The following is a 20,000-nucleotide window of genomic DNA, read 5'->3' as shown; positions in this document are numbered from 1 at the left end:
TACAGTCTGTATAATAAAGATAATCTAATATACAGTCTGTATAATAAAGATAATCTAATATACAGTCTGTATAATAAAGATAATCTAATATAGAGTATATAATAGCAGCTTATATCTTACTTCCAGGCAGCTTTGGCAGCGTTTCTCCTTCCTGTGAACAACGCCTCGTTAGCAGCTCGTAGTTTAATCATCCTGCGCGTGTCCTGATCCGTCACTGAGACACAAACACAAAAAGTTAGTTTCATTTGACTAAGCTGTGAGAAATGAAATTGAATTGAAATGAGTGGCACATTAAAATAAAGATTACTGCGTTGTAAAAGTTTTACTGAGACTGAAACATGCAGCAGCTCATTTAGTTTTAAATGTATAATTAAATGTTTTATTATGATTCAGACACTGATATCAGCTGATGTTTTGGCGTCCTGCGGACAGGAAGCAGACAGGAAGCAGACAGGATGCAGACAGGAAGCAGACAGGACACAGCCAGGAAGCAGACAGGAAGCAGACAGGAAGCAGACAGGATGCAGACAGGACACAGACAGGAAGCAGACAGGACACAGCCAGGAAGCAGGCAGGAAGCAGACAGGTAGCAGACATGAAGCAGACAGGATGCAGACAGGACACAGACAGGAAGCAGACAGGACACAGCCAGGAAGCAGGCAGGAAGCAGACAGGTAGCAGACAGGACACAGCCAGGAAGCAGGCAGGAAGCAGACAGGTAGCAGACAGGAAGTAGGCAGCAAGCAGACAGGAAGCAGGCAGGAAGCAGACAGGAAACAGGCAGGAAGCAGACAGGACTGCGTCTCACTCTTGTATGACAGGTCTGACGGCGTCGAGCACTCTTCCCCGCTGGCGTCGATGTACGTGACGATCCCGTCTGCCTCCGCGTGGTCTCCTCCCACCATGCTCTCCAGCTCCGACACGCTGCTCCTCTGCTCCATCAGACAATCTCTGTCGGAGGGGCGGGGGGGCGACGAGACGAACACGCCGTCCTCCTCGTTGGACCAGACAGGAGTCACACGGGGAGCTTTTCCCGCCAGACGGCCCTCCAGAGCGTCGCTCATCAGCTGGAACCAGGGCCAGGAGGCCGGGTTGGTCTGACCCTCCATCCCTCGGGGGGGAAACTTCAGGTCCTGCAGAGACAGACGGAGAGCTCTAATTGGCTGCGAGTTCCTGTCACAAATCTGGACTAGGACATCAGACCTCAGAGACAGAGTGTATAATAAAGATAATCTAATATACAGTCTGAATAATAAAGATAATCTAATATACAGTCTGTATAATAAAGATAATAATAAAGATAATCTAATACATGGAGGTTTGGGTACCTTGAACTTGGTCTTCAGGTTGTCCCATTTCTTAGCCACCTGGTCAGGTGTGATCCTTCCTGTCAGACCCAGCTCCCTCACTATGCCCCTAAAACACACACACACACATTACACACACACATTATATATACACACATTATACACACACAGACCCAGCTCCCTCACTATGCCCCTAAAACACACACACACACACACACATTACACACACACATTATATACACACATTATATATACACACACACACATTATACACACATTATACACACACATTATATACACACATTATACATGATTAAAGTGATTCAGGACTGAACATTACCTATAAGACTGATTGATTAACTGATTAACTGACTGACTGACTGACTGACTGACTGATTGATTGATTGATTAACTGATTGATTAACTGATTGATTACCTCCAGGCTGGTTTAGCAGTGTTCCTCCTGCCAGTGAACAGAGACTCGTTAGCAGCTCTCAGCTCGATTAGTCTGCGAGTGTCTTCTTCTGTCACTGAAACACACACACTGATCATTATTGATCCGTCTACACCAGATGATCAATCACTCTGATCATTATTGATCCGTCTACACCAGCTGATCAATCACACTGATCATCTATCAATAGTTTCAGTCATTTATGAAGAAAAAACTGTGGTCGGAAATTGAATAAACATCACAGTTAAAGGTTAAATACTGATCAATCACAGTTATTGATGTAAAGGTTAAATACTGATCAATCACAGTTATTGATGTAAAGGTTAAATACTGATCAATCACAGTTATTGATGAGTGACAGACGTTTGTAGGTGAGCTCGTTGAGGCGCTGCAGCTCTCCGAGGCTCTGAGCTCCGTTCTTGTCGTCGGAGTCGACCAGCAGATCCATCTCAGACTCCGTCAGGAACTCGGCCATCCCTCCTCGGCTCCGCCGCGCTCTTTTCTTCGGCGTGGGTGACAGCGGCTCGCATTCGTCGTCCTCGTCCATCACGATGGGCGTGAGGATCGGCGCGGCGGCGGCGAAGCGGCCTTCCATGGCGTCGTTCATACGGTAAAACCACGGCCACGAGCTCGGGTTGGTCTCTACACCACGAGCTGGAAACTTCAACTCCTGCAGGACAATACGGATCATTATCATCAATAAACTGATCTATAATCAATAAACTGTTCATTATCATCAATAAACTGTTCATTATCATCAATAAACTGATCTATAATCAATAAACTGTTCATTATCATCAATAAACTGTTCATTATCATCAATAAACTGATTTATAATCAATAAACTGATTTATAATCAACAGATAATCAATAAACTGATCATTATAATCACGGTGATGTCACGTGATTTCACAGTGATGTCACAGTGTTGTCACAGTGATGTCACAGTGATGTCACGGTGTTGTCACAGTGATGTCACGGTGTTGTCACGGTGATGTCACAGTGATGTCACGGTGATGTCACAGTGATGTCACGGTGATGTCACAGTGATGTCACAGTGTTGTCACAGTGATGTCACGGTGATGTCACGGTGTTGTCACAGTGATGTCACGGTGTTGTCACAGTGATGTCACAGTGATGTCACAGTGTTGTCACAGTGATGTCACGGTGTTGTCACAGTGATGTTACAGTGTTGTCACGTGATGTCACGGTGATGTCACAGTGTTGTCAGAGTGTTGTCACAGTGATGTCACGTGATGTCACAGTGATGTCACAGGGATGTCACTCACCTTGTATCTTCTCTTCAGGTTGTCCCATTTCTTAGCGAGCTGCTCTGTGGTCAGTTTCCCCTGCAGGCCCAGCTCATACAGGATGGCTCTGAGGAGAAACAGGTTATTGATCAGCTGACTGATCATCTGATCATCTGATTGATCAGCTGACTGATCATCTGATCATGTTATTGATCATCTGATCATCTGATTGATCAGCTGACACTCACCTCCAGGCTGGTTTGGCTGAGTGCTTCCTGCCGGTAAACAGCGCCTCGTTAGCTGCTCTCAGTTTGATCATTCGCTCCGTTTCATGTTCGGGCACTTCAACGAGAAAACAGGAAACGGCCCTCAGTCACAGTAATCAATAATCTGATTGATTCATTGTTTATTTGAACATTTATTTTCTTTTAACTCTGATGAATTGTTTTCAAACATGCAGGAAACAAATTAATAATAATTCAGGCTTTTATCTGTGAGTGCTGCGCTGTGATTGGTTGGTGACGCAGTTTAAAAGACGTATGTATCTATAGATTATCAATATGTATCTATATGTATCTATAGATTATCAATATGTATCTATATGTATCTATAGATTATCAATATGTATCTATAGATTATCTATAGATTATCAATATGTATCTATATGTATCTATAGATTATCTATATGTATCTATATGTATCTATAGATTATCTATATGTATCTATAGATTATCTATAGATTATCTATATGTATCTATAGATTATCTATATGTATCTATAGATTATCTATAGATTATCAATATGTATCTATATGTATCTATAGATTATCTATAGATTATCAATATGTATCTATATGTATCTATAGATTATCTATATGTATTTATATGTATCTATATGTATCTATAGATTATCTATATGTATCTATAGATTATCTATAGATTATCAATATTGATCTATATGTATCTATATGTATCTATAGATTATCAATATTGATCTATATGTATCTATATGTATCTATAGATTATCTATAGATTATCAATATGTATCTATATGTATCTATAGATTAACTATAGATTATCAATATGTATCTATATGTATCTATAGATTATCTATAGATTATCTATATGTATCTATAGATTATCTATAGATTATCTATATGTATCTATAGATTATCTATAGATTATCTATATGTATCTATAGATTATCTATAGATTATCTATATGTATCTATAGATTATCTATATGTATCTATAGATTATCTATAAGTATCTATAGAGCAGCAGCAGCAGCCCCCCCCCCCCCCCCCCCCCCCCCCCCCCCCCCTGGTGTATCTTTACTCTTATAGGAGCACTCGCTCATCCTCCTCCAGCCCATCGGTACTCCCTCTGTGGGCGGAGCCTCCGTCTGCATGGCTCCGTCGTCCTCGGAGGTCTCCGTCGCCACCGAGTCGTCCATCTCCGTCTTAATGAGGAACTCCAGGATGTCGGTGTTCTCCTGGTTCTGGCTGGGCTGGCTGTTGCCACGGTGACCACAGACGTTGTCAGGGCTCAGCACCAGGTTGCTGTTGTAGAGACGGCCCTGCATGGCTTCATCCATGATGTGGAACCAAGGCCACGACTCCACCACAGAACCCAGGTGCTCCTGACCCTGGTACGGCTGCTTCAGGTCCTGGAGAGAGAGAGAGAGAGAACGTTACCTCACACACATGAAGAGAGAGAGAGAACGTTACCTCACACACACACATGGAGAGAGAGAGGAACCACACACACACATGGAGAGAGAGAGGAACCACTCACACACACATGAAGAGAGAGAGGAACCACTCACACACACATGAAGAGAGAGAGAGGAACCACTCACACACATGTAGAGAGAGAGGAACCACTCACACACACATGTAGAGAGAGAGGAACCACTCACACACACATGAAGAGAGAGAGGAACCACTCACACACACATGAAGAGAGAGAGGAACCACTCACACACACATGTAGAGAGAGAGAGAGAACGTTACCTCTCACACATGTAGAGAGAGAGAGGAACCACTCACACACACATGTAGAGAGAGGAACCACTCACACACACATGTAGAGAGAGGAACCACTCACACACACATGTAGAGAGAGAGAGGAACCACTCACACACACATGTAGAGAGGAACCACTCACACACACATGTAGAGAGAGAGGAACCACTCACACACACATGAAGAGAGAGAGGAACCACTCACACACACATGAAGAGAGAGAGGAACCACACACACACATGAAGAGAGAGAGGAACCACTCACACACACATGTAGAGAGAGAGAGAGAACGTTACCTCTCACACATGAAGAGAGAGAGAGGAACCACTCACACACACATGTAGAGAGAGGAACCACTCACACACACATGTAGAGAGAGGAACCACTCACACACACATGTAGAGAGAGAGGAACCACTCACACACACATGTAGAGAGAGAGGAACCACTCACACACACATGTAGAGAGAGAGAGAGGAACCACTCACACACACATGTAGAGAGAGAGGAACCACTCACACACACATGTAGAGAGAGAGGAACCACTCACACACACATGAAGAGAGAGAGGAACCATTCACACACACATGTAGAGAGAGAGGAACCACTCACACACACATGTAGAGAGAGAGGAACCACTCACACACACATGAAGAGAGAGAGGAACCACTCACACACACATGTAGAGAGAGAGAGGAACCACTCACACACATGAAGAGAGAGAGAGGAACCACTCACACACACATGTAGAGAGAGAGAGAACCTCTAGAGAACTTTTAGAGAACCTCTAGAGAACATTAAGAGAACCTCTAGAGAACCTCTGTAGAACCTTTAGAGAACCTCTATAGAACCTCTAGAGAACCTCTATAGAACCTCTAGAGAACCTCTAGAGAACCTCTAGAGAACCTTAAGAGAACCTCTAGAGAACCTTAAGAGAACCTTAAGAGAACCTTTAGAGAACCTTAAGAGAACCTCTAGAGAACCTCTAGAGAACCTCTAGAGAACCTCTAGAGAACCTCTATAGAACCTTAAGAGAACCTCTAGAGAACCTTTAGAGAACCTTTAGAGAACCTCTAGAGAACCTTTAGATAACCTTTAGAGAACCTCTATAGAACCTTTAGAGAACCTTTAGAGAACCTTTAGAGAACCTTTAGAGAACCTCTATAGAACCTTTAGAGAACCTCTATAGAACCTTTATAGAACCTCTAGAGAACCTTTAGAGAACCTCTAGAGAACCTCTAGAGAACCTTTAGAGAACCTCTATAGAACCTTTAGAGAACCTCTATAGAACCTTTAGAGAACCTCTAGAGAACCTCTAGAGAACCTCTAGAGAACCCTACCTTGTACTTGGTGCGCAGGTTGTCCCACTTCTTAGCGATCTGGTCGGCGGTCAGCTTCCCCTCCAGACCCAAACCCTTCAGGATGGTGCTGAGCAACACAGGAAGTAACAGGTCAGCTGACAGGAAGCTGTCACTCATGGTTTAAAGCACGAGGTCACACGTGAGTCATGAACAGCTGTGATCCTCCTGTTCACACTGACCATTAAACATCCCATAATAATAAACCAGTAGTCCTGTTCACACTGACCATTAAACATCCCATAATAATAAACCAGTAGTCCTGTTCACACTGACCATTAAACATCCCATAATAATAAACCAGTAGTCCTGTTCACACTGACCATTAAACATCCCATAATAATAAACCAGTCCTGTTCACACTGACCATTAAACATCCCATAATAATAAACCAGTAGTCCTGTTCACACTGACCATTAAACATCCCATAATAATAAACCAGTCCTGTTCACACTGACCATTAAACATCCCATAATACTAAACCAGTCCTGTTCACACTGACCATTAAACATCCCATAATAATAAACCAGTAATCCTGTTCACAATGACCATTAAACATCCCATAATAATAAACCAGTCCTGTTCACACTGACCATTAAACATCCCATAATAATAAACCAGTCCTGTTCACACTGACCATTAAACATCCCATAATAATAAACCAGTCCTGTTCACACTGACCATTAAACATCCCATAATAATAAACCAGTCCTGTTCACACTGACCATTAAACATCCCATAATAATAAACCAGTAGTCCTGTTCACACTGACCATTAAACATCCCATAATAATAAACCAGTCCTGTTCACACTGACCATTAAACATCCCATAATACTAAACCAGTAATCCTGTTCACACTGACCATTAAACATCCCATAATAATAAACCAGTAATCCTGTTCACACTGACCATTAAACATCCCATAATAATAAACCAGTCCTGTTCACACTGACCATTAAACATCCCATAATAATAAACCAGTCCTGTTCACACTGACCATTAAACATCCCATAATACTAAACCAGTAATCCTGTTCACACTGACCATTAAACATCCCATAATAATAAACCAGTAATCCTGTTCACACTGACCATTAAACATCCCATAATAATAAACCAGTCCTGTTCACACTGACCATTAAACATCCCATAATAATAAACCAGTAGTCCTGTTCACACTGACCATTAAACATCCCATAATAATAAACCAGTAGTCCTGTTCACACTGACCATTAAACATCCCATAATAATAAACCAGTCCTGTTCACACTGACCATTAAACATCCCATAATAATAAACCAGTAGTCCTGTTCACACTGACCATTAAACATCCCATAATAATAAACCAGTCCTGTTCACACTGACCATTAAACATCCCATAATAATAAACCAGTAGTCCTGTTCACACTGACCATTAAACATCCCATAATAATAAACCAGTAGTCCTGTTCACACTGACCATTAAACATCCCATAATAATAAACCAGTAGTCCTGTTCACACTGACCATTAAACATCCCATAATAATAAACCAGTAGTCCTGTTCACACTGACCATTAAACATCCCATAATAATAAACCAGTAGTCCTGTTCACACTGACCATTAAACATCCCATAATAATAAACCAGTCCTGTTCACACTGACCATTAAACATCCCATAATAATAAACCAGTCCTGTTCACACTGACCATTAAACATCCCATAATAATAAACCAGTAGTCCTGTTCACACTGACCATTAAACATCCCATAATAATAAACCAGTAGTCCTGTTCACACTGACCATTAAACATCCCATAATAATAAACCAGTCCTGTTCACACTGACCATTAAACATCCCATAATAATAAACCAATCCTGTTCACACTGACCATTAAACATCCCATAATAATAAACCAGTCCTGTTCACACTGACCATTAAACATCCCATAATAATAAACCAGTCCTGTTCACACTGACCATTAAACATCCCATAATAATAAACCAGTAGTCCTGTTCACACTGACCATTAAACATCCCATAATAATAAACCAGTCCTGTTCACACTGACCATTAAACATCCCATAATAATAAACCAGTAGTCCTGTTCACACTGACCATTAAACATCCCATAAGAATAAACCAGTCCTGTTCACACTGACCATTAAACATCCCATAATAATAAACCAGTCCTGTTCACACTGACCATTAAACATCCCATAATAATAAACCAGTCCTGTTCACACTGACCATTAAACATCCCATAATAATAAACCAGTCCTGTTCACACTGACCATTAAACATCCCATAATAATAAACCAGTCCTGTTCACACTGACCATTAAACATCCCATAATAATAAACCAGTCCTGTTCACACTGACCATTAAACATCCCATAATAATAAACCAGTCCTGTTCACACTGACCATTAAACATCCCATAATAATAAACCAGTAGTCCTGTTCACACTGACCATTAAACATCCCATAATAATAAACCAGTAGTCCTGTTCACACTGACCATTAAACATCCCATAATACTAAACCAGTCCTGTTCACACTGACCATTAGACATCCCATAATAATAAACCAGTCCTGTTCACACTGACCATTAAACATCCCATAATAATAAACCAGTAGTCCTGTTCACACTGACCATTAAACATCCCATAATAATAAACCAGTAGTCCTGTTCACACTGACCATTAAACATCCCATAATAATAAACCAGTAGTCCTGTTCACACTGACCATTAAACATCCCATAATAATAAACCAGTAGTCCTGTTCACACTGACCATTAAACATCCCATAATAATAAACCAGTAGTCCTGTTCACACTGACCATTAAACATCCCATAATAATAAACCAGTAGTCCTGTTCACACTGACCATTAAACATCCCATAATAATAAACCAGTAGTCCTGTTCACACTGACCATTAAACATCCCATAATAATAAACCAGTAGTCCTGTTCACACTGACCATTAAACATCCCATAATAATAAACCAGTAGTCCTGTTCACACTGACCATTAAACATCCCATAATAATAAACCAGTAGTCCTGTTCACACTGACCATTAAACATCCCATAATAATAAACCAGTCCTGTTCACACTGACCATTAAACATCCCATAATAATAAACCAGTCCTGTTCACACTGACCATTAAACATCCCATAATAATAAACCAGTCCTGTTCACACTGACCATTAAACATCCCATAATAATAAACCAGTAGTCCTGTTCACACTGACCATTAAACATCCCATAATAATAAACCAGTCCTGTTCACACTGACCATTAAACATCCCATAATAATAAACCAGTAGTCCTGTTCACACTGACCATTAAACATCCCATAATAATAAACCAGTAGTCCTGTTCACACTGACCATTAAACATCCCATAATAATAAACCAGTCCTGTTCACACTGACCATTAAACATCCCATAATAATAAACCAGTCCTGTTCACACTGACCATTAAACATCCCATAATAATAAACCAGTCCTGTTCACACTGACCATTAAACATCCCATAATAATAAACCAGTCCTGTTCACACTGACCATTAAACATCCCATAATAATAAACCAGTAGTCCTGTTCACACTGACCATTAAACATCCCATAATAATAAACCAGTCCTGTTCACACTGACCATTAAACATCCCATAATAATAAACCAGTAGTCCTGTTCACACTGACCATTAAACATCCCATAATAATAAACCAGTAGTCCTGTTCACACTGACCATTAAACATCCCATAATAATAAACCAGTCCTGTTCACACTGACCATTAAACATCCCATAATAATAAACCAGTCCTGTTCACACTGACCATTAAACATCCCATAATAATAAACCAGTCCTGTTCACACTGACCATTAAACATCCCATAATAATAAACCAGTAGTCCTGTTCACACTGACCATTAAACATCCCATAATAATAAACCAGTCCTGTTCACACTGACCATTAAACATCCCATAATAATAAACCAGTAGTCCTGTTCACACTGACCATTAAACATCCCATAATAATAAACCAGTCCTGTTCACACTGACCATTAAACATCCCATAATAATAAACCAGTCCTGTTCACACTGACCATTAAACATCCCATAATAATAAACCAGTCCTGTTCACACTGACCATTAAACATCCCATAATAATAAACCAGTCCTGTTCACACTGACCATTAAACATCCCATAATAATAAACCAGTCCTGTTCACACTGACCATTAAACATCCCATAATAATAAACCAGTCCTGTTCACACTGACCATTAAACATCCCATAATAATAAACCAGTAGTCCTGTTCACACTGACCATTAAACATCCCATAATAATAAACCAGTCCTGTTCACACTGACCATTAAACATCCCATAATAATAAACCAGTAGTCCTGTTCACACTGACCATTAAACATCCCATAATAATAAACCAGTAGTCCTGTTCACACTGACCATTAAACATCCCATAATAATAAACCAGTAGTCCTGTTCACACTGACCATTAAACATCCCATAATAATAAACCAGTAGTCCTGTTCACACTGACCATTAAACATCCCATAATAATAAACCAGTCCTGTTCACACTGACCATTAAACATCCCATAATAATAAACCAGTAGTCCTGTTCACACTGACCATTAAACATCCCATAATAATAAACCAGTCCTGTTCACACTGACCATTAAACATCCCATAATAATAAACCAGTAGTCCTGTTCACACTGACCATTAAACATCCCATAATAATAAACCAGTAGTCCTGTTCACACTGACCATTAAACATCCCATAATAATAAACCAGTAGTCCTGTTCACACTGACCATTAAACATCCCATAATAATAAACCAGTAGTCCTGTTCACACTGACCATTAAACATCCCATAATAATAAACCAGTAGTCCTGTTCACACTGACCATTAAACATCCCATAATAATAAACCAGTAATCCTGTTCACACTGACCATTAAACATCCCATAATAATAAACCAGTCCTGTTCACACTGACCATTAAACATCCCATAATAATAAACCAGTCCTGTTCACACTGACCATTAAACATCCCATAATAATAAACCAGTAGTCCTGTTCACACTGACCATTAAACATCCCATAATAATAAACCAGTAGTCCTGTTCACACTGACCATTAAACATCCCATAATAATAAACCAGTAGTCCTGTTCACACTGACCATTAAACATCCCATAATAATAAACCAGTAGTCCTGTTCACACTGACCATTAAACATCCCATAATAATAAACCAGTCCTCCTTCTGTGGAAACATGGAGCTAAACCTGATTCTCTGTATCTTATGGGACCTCCAACCTCAGTGTGATGTATAAATGTATTAATGTATTAATGTATTAATGTTTTAATGTTTTATTGTATAAATGTATAAATGTATTAATGTATAAATGTATAAATGTATTAATGTATTATTGTATTAATGTATAAATGTATTAATGTGTTAATGTATTAATGTATAAATGTATTAATGTATTAATGTATTAATGTATAAATGTATTAATGTATAAATGTATTAATGTATAAATGTATTAATGTATTAATGTATTATTGTATTAATGTATTAATGTATTAATGTATAAATGTTAAACTGCATCAGCAGCAGAAACAGACTCCAGCAGGTTGAACTCTCGACTACGTTACTGCAGCTTTAAAGCTGTGAATGATCAGATATGTCAGCAGAGGGGCCGGAGCCCCGCGTTGGGCCCCTCAGCTGGTCAGCAGAGGGGCCGGAGCCCCGCGTTGGGCCCCTCAGCTGGTCAGCAGAGGGGCCGGAGCCCCGCGTTGGGCCCCTCAGCTGGTCAGCAGAGGGGCCGGAGCCCCGCGTTGGGCCCCTCAGCTGGTCAGCAGAGGGGCCGGAGCCTCGCGTTGGGCCCCTCAGCTGGTCAGCAGAGGGGCCGGAGCCTCGCGTTGGGCCCCTCAGCTGGTCAGCAGAGGGGCCGGAGCCTCGCGTTTCCTCAGCTGGTCAGCAGAGGGGCCGGAGCCTCGCGTTGGGCCCCTCAGCTGGTCAGCAGAGGGGCCGGAGCCTCGCGTTCCCTCAGCTGGTCAGCAGAGGGGCCGGAGCCACGCGTTGGGCCCCTCAGCTGGTCAGCAGAGGGGCCGGAGCCTCGCGTTCCCTCAGCTGGTCAGCAGAGGGGCCGGAGCCTCGCGTTGGGCCCCTCAGCTGGTCAGCAGAGGGGCCGGAGCCTCGCGTTGGGCCCCTCAGCTGGTCAGCAGAGGGGCCGGAGCGTCGCGTTCCCTCAGCTGGTCAGCAGAGGGGCCGGAGCCTCGCGTTGGGCCCCTCAGCTGGTCAGCAGAGGGGCCGGAGCCACGCGTTGGGCCCCTCAGCTGGTCAGCAGAGGGGCCGGAGCCTCGCGTTGGGCCCCTCAGACTCAGGGTCATGTTTTAAATCTCACTTTTATCAGACAGCCTTTTACTAACTGTTGATATTTGTTGTGTTATTATTATTGTACATCGTAGCGCTGGGCGATATTATATATTATATTATATATATTATATTATATATTATATTATATATTATATTATATATTATATTATATATTATATTATATTATATATTATATATTATATATTATATATTATATTATATATATTATATTATATATATTATATTATATATTATATTATATATTATATTATATATTATATTATATATTATATTATATTATATATTATATATTATATATTATATATTATATTATATATTATATATTATATTATATATTATATTATATATTATATTATATATTATATTATATATTATATTATATATTATATTATATATTATATATTATATATTATATATTATATATTATATTATATATATTATATTATATCGTGATATAGCGTAGCTGTTCTATTATTTACATTTTACTCACTTTGTCTTTACTGATGATTATTCATCAATAATCTCACTGTGCAAACATTTAGTGAAGCACCGACAGTCTCTACAATATCAATATGGAGTTATTTGGTAAAAAGTATCGTGATATTTATATTATTATATTATTTATATTATTATATTATTTTATCTCTAATCAGCGAGCTGTAACTTTACTGTTAAACACCTGCAGGAGTCACAGTCTGCATGTAGTGAGACCTGCAACCTCACTGATACATACATATATATACATATATAAATATATAATAATATATACATATATAAATATATAATATATACATACATTAATATATATAATAGTATAATAATATATATAAAGGTTGCAGCTCCTACCTCCAGGCTATCTTAGCAGAGTTTCTCTTCCCGGTAAACAAAGCCTCGTTAGAAGCTCTGAACTCAATCAGCCTCTTCACGTCTTCCTCCGTCACTGCAGGTAGAGGTCAGAGGTCACAGATAGAGGTCAGAGGTCACAGGTAGAGGTCAGAGGTCACAGGTAGAGGTCAGAGGTCACAGGTCAGCTCACCTGTGTATCAGCTGTAGCAGCTACTTACTCTTATAGGAGGAGTCTACGAGCTGCGGCGGGTTCAGCACCATCTCCATGGCAACACGGGGGGGGGGTTCCTGGTGGGGGGGCAACACGGGGGGGGGGTGGGGATCCTGGAAGGGGGGGGGGGTTCCTGGTGGGGGGGCAACACGGGGGGTTGGTTGGTTGGAGGGCTGGTAGGTGCTGGTGTTCAGGCCTGATGCTAACTAGCTACATCCGCTAGCGCCTCCTGTAGGTTTACCGGCGGTATTTCCCTCCATCCTCCCGATGCCGGTGTCCCGTGATGCTCACCGGGCGGCTGCCTACGCCGGTGGCCGGTGTCCGGTGTCCGGTGTCCGGTGTCTGGTAGACTCCCGGTGTTCTCCCGGTCGACCGTTAGAAGCAGCAGGCTGCTAGCAGTTAGCCTCCTGGCTAACCTAAACACACTGGGCTTCCCGCCACACCGACACACCGGGCTCCGGTACCGGAGACAGATCCTAGCGTCTGCTGCCGGTTCTTGTTTACGTCATCACCGCTGAACAGGCTGCAGCGGGAAATCCGTTACCGTTACCGGAGAGCAGCGTTAACCCCGCCCTGACCTGCGTCCTGTCACATGACCGGGGGAGGCGGGGCTAGTAGCCTTCCTCCTGTCACGTGACCGGGGAGGCGGGGCTAGTAGCCTGCCTCCTGTCACGTGACCACACAGCCAGGGGGCGGGGCTAGTAAGCATAAACAGTCCGTATATATATACATATATTTATTTATATATGTATATACATATATATATTTATATTTATATATTATATATTTATATATTATATATATACATATATATATTTATATTCATATATTATATATACATATATATATTTATATTTATATATATATATACATATATATATATTTATATATTATATATATACATATATATACATATATATTTATATTTATATATTATATATTTATATATTATATATATATATATACATATATATATTTATATTTATATATTATATATATTTACTACATATATACTCTGAAGATAGAAATGCAAAGAAACAGAAACTAATCACTGTGTGTTTTAGGAGCTAAAGGAGTAAACGCTTTAAGATGAAGGATTGAGACCAAACATTCACAGTAAAAGCTTTTCTACAGTTTATGAACTTGACTGTAAATTCATGAGTTAAGACAATAAAACCTAATAATCCTCTTTATGTAAGTTATTTATTCTTCTGCCTTATTATTACAGCTGGAGCAAGTTTCTTTATTTGGGATTAGAGAACAGTTTATTATTGATTAGAACAATGATAAACACTTTTATTATGACTATTGTTATATCATTATTTATGTATTTATTTTTGGACTTTTTTATGTTGGGTTTGCTTTCAACTTAAACATCAATAAACAGCACTGAACGTGATGTGTTGAAACATCTGTAGCTGCTCTTAAAGGCTTTTTACTGTTTTATTGTGAAGGAGTAGACAGGAAGTGGTGCAGTGTGCTGTAGCTTGACGTCATAGAGATGATGGAGGATCAGTCTGACATCACTTTAATCTGAACACAGATCAGCTGCTTCAGGTAACATCTTCATCCTAACCTTCATCATCATCATCATCTTCATCACCTTCACCTTCATCATCTTCATCCCGCCGCGTGCAGCGATCCGCGAGCTAAACAACCTGCAGCTGATCAGCTGATCATTATTATGTAACATTCAGCAGAAGCGACATCAGTATGTTTTAATTTATTATTATTTATTATTCATTCATTTATTATTTTAGCATTCATTCAGAAGTGATGGAATCAGGTGTGTGTGTGTGTGTGTGTGTGTGTGTATATTAATGTGTGTGTGTGTGTGTGTGTGTGTGTTTATGTGTGTGTGTGTGTGTGTGTATTAATGTGTTTATGTGTGTAGTTGTGTGTAGTTGTGTGTATTAATGTGTATTAACTTGTGTATATGTGTGTAGTTGTGTGTAGCAGCATGCATTAATGTGTATTAATGTGTATTAATGTGTGTATATGTGTGTAGTTGTGTGTAGCAGTATGCATTAATGTGTATTAATGTGTATTAATGTGTGTATATGTGTGTAGTTGTGTGTAGCAGCATGCTGGCCCGTAAAGGCCTCCTGCCGGACGGCTTCCTGCTGACTCGGCTCGCTGAGGATCAGAACCAGTCGAACCGAAGCCGATCCAGATCTCAGAAAGCTCGTTTCATCACTAAGACCGGATCCTGCAACGTGGCTCACAAGAACATCAGGGAGCAGGTAGGAAGTCAAGAACATCGGGAAGCAGGTAGGAAGTCAGGAACATCGGGAAGCAGGTAGGAAGTCAGGAACATCGGGAAGCAGGTAGGAAGTCAGGAACATCAGGGAGCAGGTAGGAAGTCAAGAACATCAGGGAGCAGGTAGGAAGTCAAGAACATCAGGGAGCAGGTAGGAAGTCAACAACATCAGGGAGCAGGTAGGAAGTCAACAACATCAGGAAGCAGGTAGGAAGTCAACAACATCAGGAAGCAGGTAGGAAGTCAGGAACATCAGGAAGCAGGTAGGAAGTCAGGAACATCAGGAAGCAGGTAGGAAGTCAGGAACATCAGGAAGCAGGTAGGAAGTCAGGAACATCAGGAAGCAGGTAGGAAGTCAGGAACATGAGGAAGCAGGTAGGAAGTCAGGAACATCAGGAAGCAGATAGGAAGTCAGGAACATGAGGAAGCAGGTAGGAAGTCAACAACATCAGGAAGCAGGTAGGAAGTCAGGAACATCAGGAAGCAGGTAGGAAGTCAGGAACATCAGGAAGCAGGTAGGAAGTCAGGAACATCAGGAAGCAGGTAGGAAGTCAGGAACATCAGGAAGCAGGTAGGAAGTCAGGAACATGAGGAAGCAGGTAGGAAGTCAGGAACATCAGGAAGCAGATAGGAAGTCAGGAACATCAGGAAGCAGGTAGGAAGTCAGGAACATCAGGAAGCAGGTAGGAAGTCAGGAACATGAGGAAGCAGGTAGGAAGTCAGGAACATCAGGAAGCAGATAGGAAGTCAGGAACATGAGGAAGCAGGTAGGAAGTCAACAACATCAGGGAGCAGGTAGGAAGTCAGGAACATCAGGGAGCAGGTAGGAAGTCAACAACATCAGGAAGCAGGTAGGAAGTCAGGAACATCAGGGAGCAGGTAGGAAGTCAACAACATCAGGAAGCAGGTAGGAAGTCAACAACACCAGGGAGCAGATAGGAAGTCATAGCAGACACAGCTGTAGACTCAAACCTGCATTCTCTGTAACGGCCAGCAGGGGGCGACTCCACTGGCTCCAAAAACAAGTGTATGAGAAAATCAGTAAACAGTTTCCTGATGAGTTTAAAGTCTTCTTTAACACAGATGATGTTCATTTAGTAAATCGTGGCTCCGTTTAGAGTAAAACAGTCGATAAAGCACCGTATGATTGACAGGGCGTTACCATGGTGATGCATGACGAGCTGTTGTAGGACTCAGGTCACTTCTCATCACTTCTGGCTTCAAAGAAACCAAGATGGTGATGGTCAAGGTGCAAAATTTGAGTTTTCTAAATAGGAGTCCACAAACCAACAGGTGACGTCACCGTGATCATGTGCAACTGGACATGATCACTGACTCGACTGGATCCTGACGTGTATCTGCGTTCTGATGAGCAAAGAATGAAAAGTCTTTTTAGTTTTGATGTATTTAAGTTTGCAGGTTCTGAGGCAAAAGCCTGGAGAAGAAAAAGTTAGATAAAAACTGATAGTTCATTAATACTTTGTATGATTTATATTTATTTATTTTTGTTGTTGTTTCACTTTATTTTTCTGCTTTTCATATTTCTATTGATCAGTTGGTGTTGGTCATTGTATTATTGTGTGTTTTAACCCTGGTGAACTTAGTGGATTTAGATATTCAGAGAGTAAAAGCAGAGAACAGAGAACAGTGGACTTCCATTGAGGCAGAAACACGACTGGTGGTTCTTGGTGTGTTTCAGGGTCGCTTCCTGCAGGATGTCTTCACCACCATGGTGGACCTGAAGTGGCATTACTCCCTCCTCATCTTCACCTCGGCCTTCCTCTGCTCCTGGATGCTGTTCGCTATGATCTGGTGGCTCCTGGCCTTCGCTCATGGAGACCTGCAGCCTCGTGACTCCGAGGAGCCGGGCCCCGTCCCCTGCGTCACCGCCATCCACTCCTTCACCTCCGCCTTCCTCTTCTCCATCGAGGTCCAGGTGAGAGTCTCATGATGCACACTGTGAAAATGATTATTGTCATTTCACAGTAAACTGCTGGCTAGTTGCAGTAAATCCACAGTGTTATACTGTAATTATTCTACAGTTATTTATATGAATTCACAGTAATGTATTATTGTGTTTGTACAGCAAACCAGACACAATGTTACTGTGAAAATACAGAATTACAATATGATACTGTAGTTATGATCTGAAATGACAACAATTCACAGTAATATCACAGCAGCGTTTTCATGTTAACCACAAAATTACATTTAAACTACAATATTTTTGGCTAAATTACTGCATGGTGCTTCTCACAGTAATTACTGCAGCCTGCTGTAAAATTCAGACTCATTACTTAGTTGATAATAAATGTGATCACATTAGTAAAAAGCTGCAGACTGTTGACAGCGCGGCTTTCGTCCTCTCCAGGTGACCATCGGTTTTGGGGGCCGGATGGTGACGGAGGAGTGTCCTCTGGCCATCACTGTGCTGATCGTGCAGAACATTTTGGGTCTGATCGTCAACGCCGTGATGCTCGGCTGTGTGTTCATGAAGACGGCGCAGGCCAACCGGCGGGCCGAGACGCTCATCTTCTCCAGAAACGCCGTCATCGCGCCTCGAAATGGCCGGCCCACCTTCATGTTCAGAGTGGGCGACCTGAGGAAGAGTATGATCATCTCTGCCACCATTCAGCTGCAGGTGAGGTCGCGCTCGCCCGTCTCAGGTTACCGATTTTTAAAGTGCTTTGCTGAAGCCGGTTTCGGTGTGTGCAGGTGATCCGGCGGACGGTGACGGCGGAGGGCGAGGTGATCCCGGTGTGTCAGCTGGACATCCAGGTGGAGAATCCTCTGAGGAGTAACGGCATCTTCCTGGTTTCTCCTCTGATCATCAGCCACACCATGGAGAGAGGAAGTCCTCTGTACGAGCTTTCCGCCCATTCGCTGTCCTCCGAGGACCTGGAGATCATCGTCATCCTGGAAGGTCAGCATGCACCTTTGGGTCCAACATCTACACCTCACAATGAGGAGTTCCTGTTAGATGAGACGGGTTACGCTCCCTCTAACACACACAGGCTCCACTAGAGACCAACAACACGAGAGAATTCATCTTTAAGGTTTTACTTTAAATCAACAGTGAAAACAAAAAAATAATTGAATCCTAGTTGAACCACACAAAACCAAAAATGAGGTTAGCGATGATCTTCATCCTGAACTGAACAAACTAACAAAAGAAATGAAAACGCAAAAACATGCTGAGGAGAAAAGTTCCCACCTCACCTCACCAGCTGATTACTGATCCAACTCAGCTGTTTCTACCTGACAGTACAGACAGAGACAGATAGGGGGCGCCTGAGAGAGAAACAGAGAGAGACCAAGCAGCAACACGTAGCAACACGAAGTTCATGTTCTATGGGGCTTTTCCATTATATAGTTCTAGCTCTACTCATTTCTAGTCCGTAGGCATAGTACCTGGTACCTGCTGCTCCTCCATCAGGGATAGTACCTGGTACCTGCTGCTCCATCAGGGATAGTACCTGGTACCTGCTGCTGCTCCATCAGGGATAGTACCTGGTACCTGCTGCTCCATCAGGGATAGTACCTGGTACCTGCTGCTCCATCAGGGATAGTACCTGGTACCTGCTGTTCCTCCATCAGGGATAGTACCTGGTACCTGCTGCTCCATCAGGGATAGTACCTGGTACCTGCTGCTGCTCCATCAGGGATAGTACCTGGTACCTGCTGCTGCTCCATCAGAGATAGTACCTGGTACCTGCTGCTGCTCCATCAGGGATAGTACCTGGTACCTGCTGCTCCTCCATCAGGGATAGTACCTGGTACCTGCTGCTCCATCAGGGATAGTACCTGGTACCTGCTCCTCCATCAGGGATAGTACCTGGTACCTGCTGCTCCATCAGGGATAGTACCTGGTACC

At 41.8% G+C, this 20,000-nt stretch overlaps 2 protein-coding genes across 3 annotated transcripts in view; one reads left to right on the top strand and one right to left on the bottom strand.

The window, feature by feature from the left end:
- Nucleotides 1–13,965, bottom strand: part of zgc:171459 (uncharacterized protein LOC562056 homolog) — a 14,974-nt gene extending 1,009 nt beyond the window's left edge. Inside the window, exons 1-11 of one of the 2 annotated variants that reach the window (XM_062420386.1) lie at nt 13,874–13,965; nt 13,656–13,749; nt 6,376–6,463; nt 4,348–4,678; nt 3,260–3,353; nt 3,051–3,138; nt 2,104–2,431; nt 1,744–1,837; nt 1,329–1,416; nt 809–1,133; nt 121–214 (exon numbers count right to left, since the gene is read on the bottom strand). In XM_062420386.1, coding sequence (XP_062276370.1) covers nt 121–214; nt 809–1,133; nt 1,329–1,416; nt 1,744–1,837; nt 2,104–2,431; nt 3,051–3,138; nt 3,260–3,353; nt 4,348–4,678; nt 6,376–6,463; nt 13,656–13,749; nt 13,874–13,922 — 1,673 coding nt within the window. In that variant the 5' untranslated portion in view covers nt 13,923–13,965. The remainder of the gene's footprint in view (nt 1–120; nt 215–808; nt 1,134–1,328; nt 1,417–1,743; nt 1,838–2,103; nt 2,432–3,050; nt 3,139–3,259; nt 3,354–4,347; nt 4,679–6,375; nt 6,464–13,655; nt 13,750–13,873) is intronic. The other variant, XM_062420387.1, reaches the window with a different exon arrangement.
- A 1,985-nt stretch (nt 13,966–15,950) lies between these two features.
- Nucleotides 15,951–20,000, top strand: part of kcnj11l (potassium inwardly rectifying channel subfamily J member 11, like) — a 6,040-nt gene continuing 1,990 nt past the window's right edge. Inside the window, exons 1-4 of the mRNA XM_062420842.1 lie at nt 15,951–16,109; nt 17,826–18,062; nt 18,498–18,767; nt 18,842–19,049. Of these exons, the coding sequence (XP_062276826.1) occupies nt 15,951–16,109; nt 17,826–18,062; nt 18,498–18,767; nt 18,842–19,049 (874 nt within the window). The remainder of the gene's footprint in view (nt 16,110–17,825; nt 18,063–18,497; nt 18,768–18,841; nt 19,050–20,000) is intronic.

The sequence above is a fragment of the Scomber scombrus genome, chromosome 6, assembly GCF_963691925.1.
Source record: "Scomber scombrus chromosome 6, fScoSco1.1, whole genome shotgun sequence".
In the NCBI taxonomy this organism is placed as follows: Eukaryota; Metazoa; Chordata; class Actinopteri; order Scombriformes; family Scombridae; genus Scomber; species Scomber scombrus.
The sequence above is the reverse complement of the archived record's forward strand: the minus strand, read 5'-3'. Positions and strand labels throughout refer to the sequence as shown.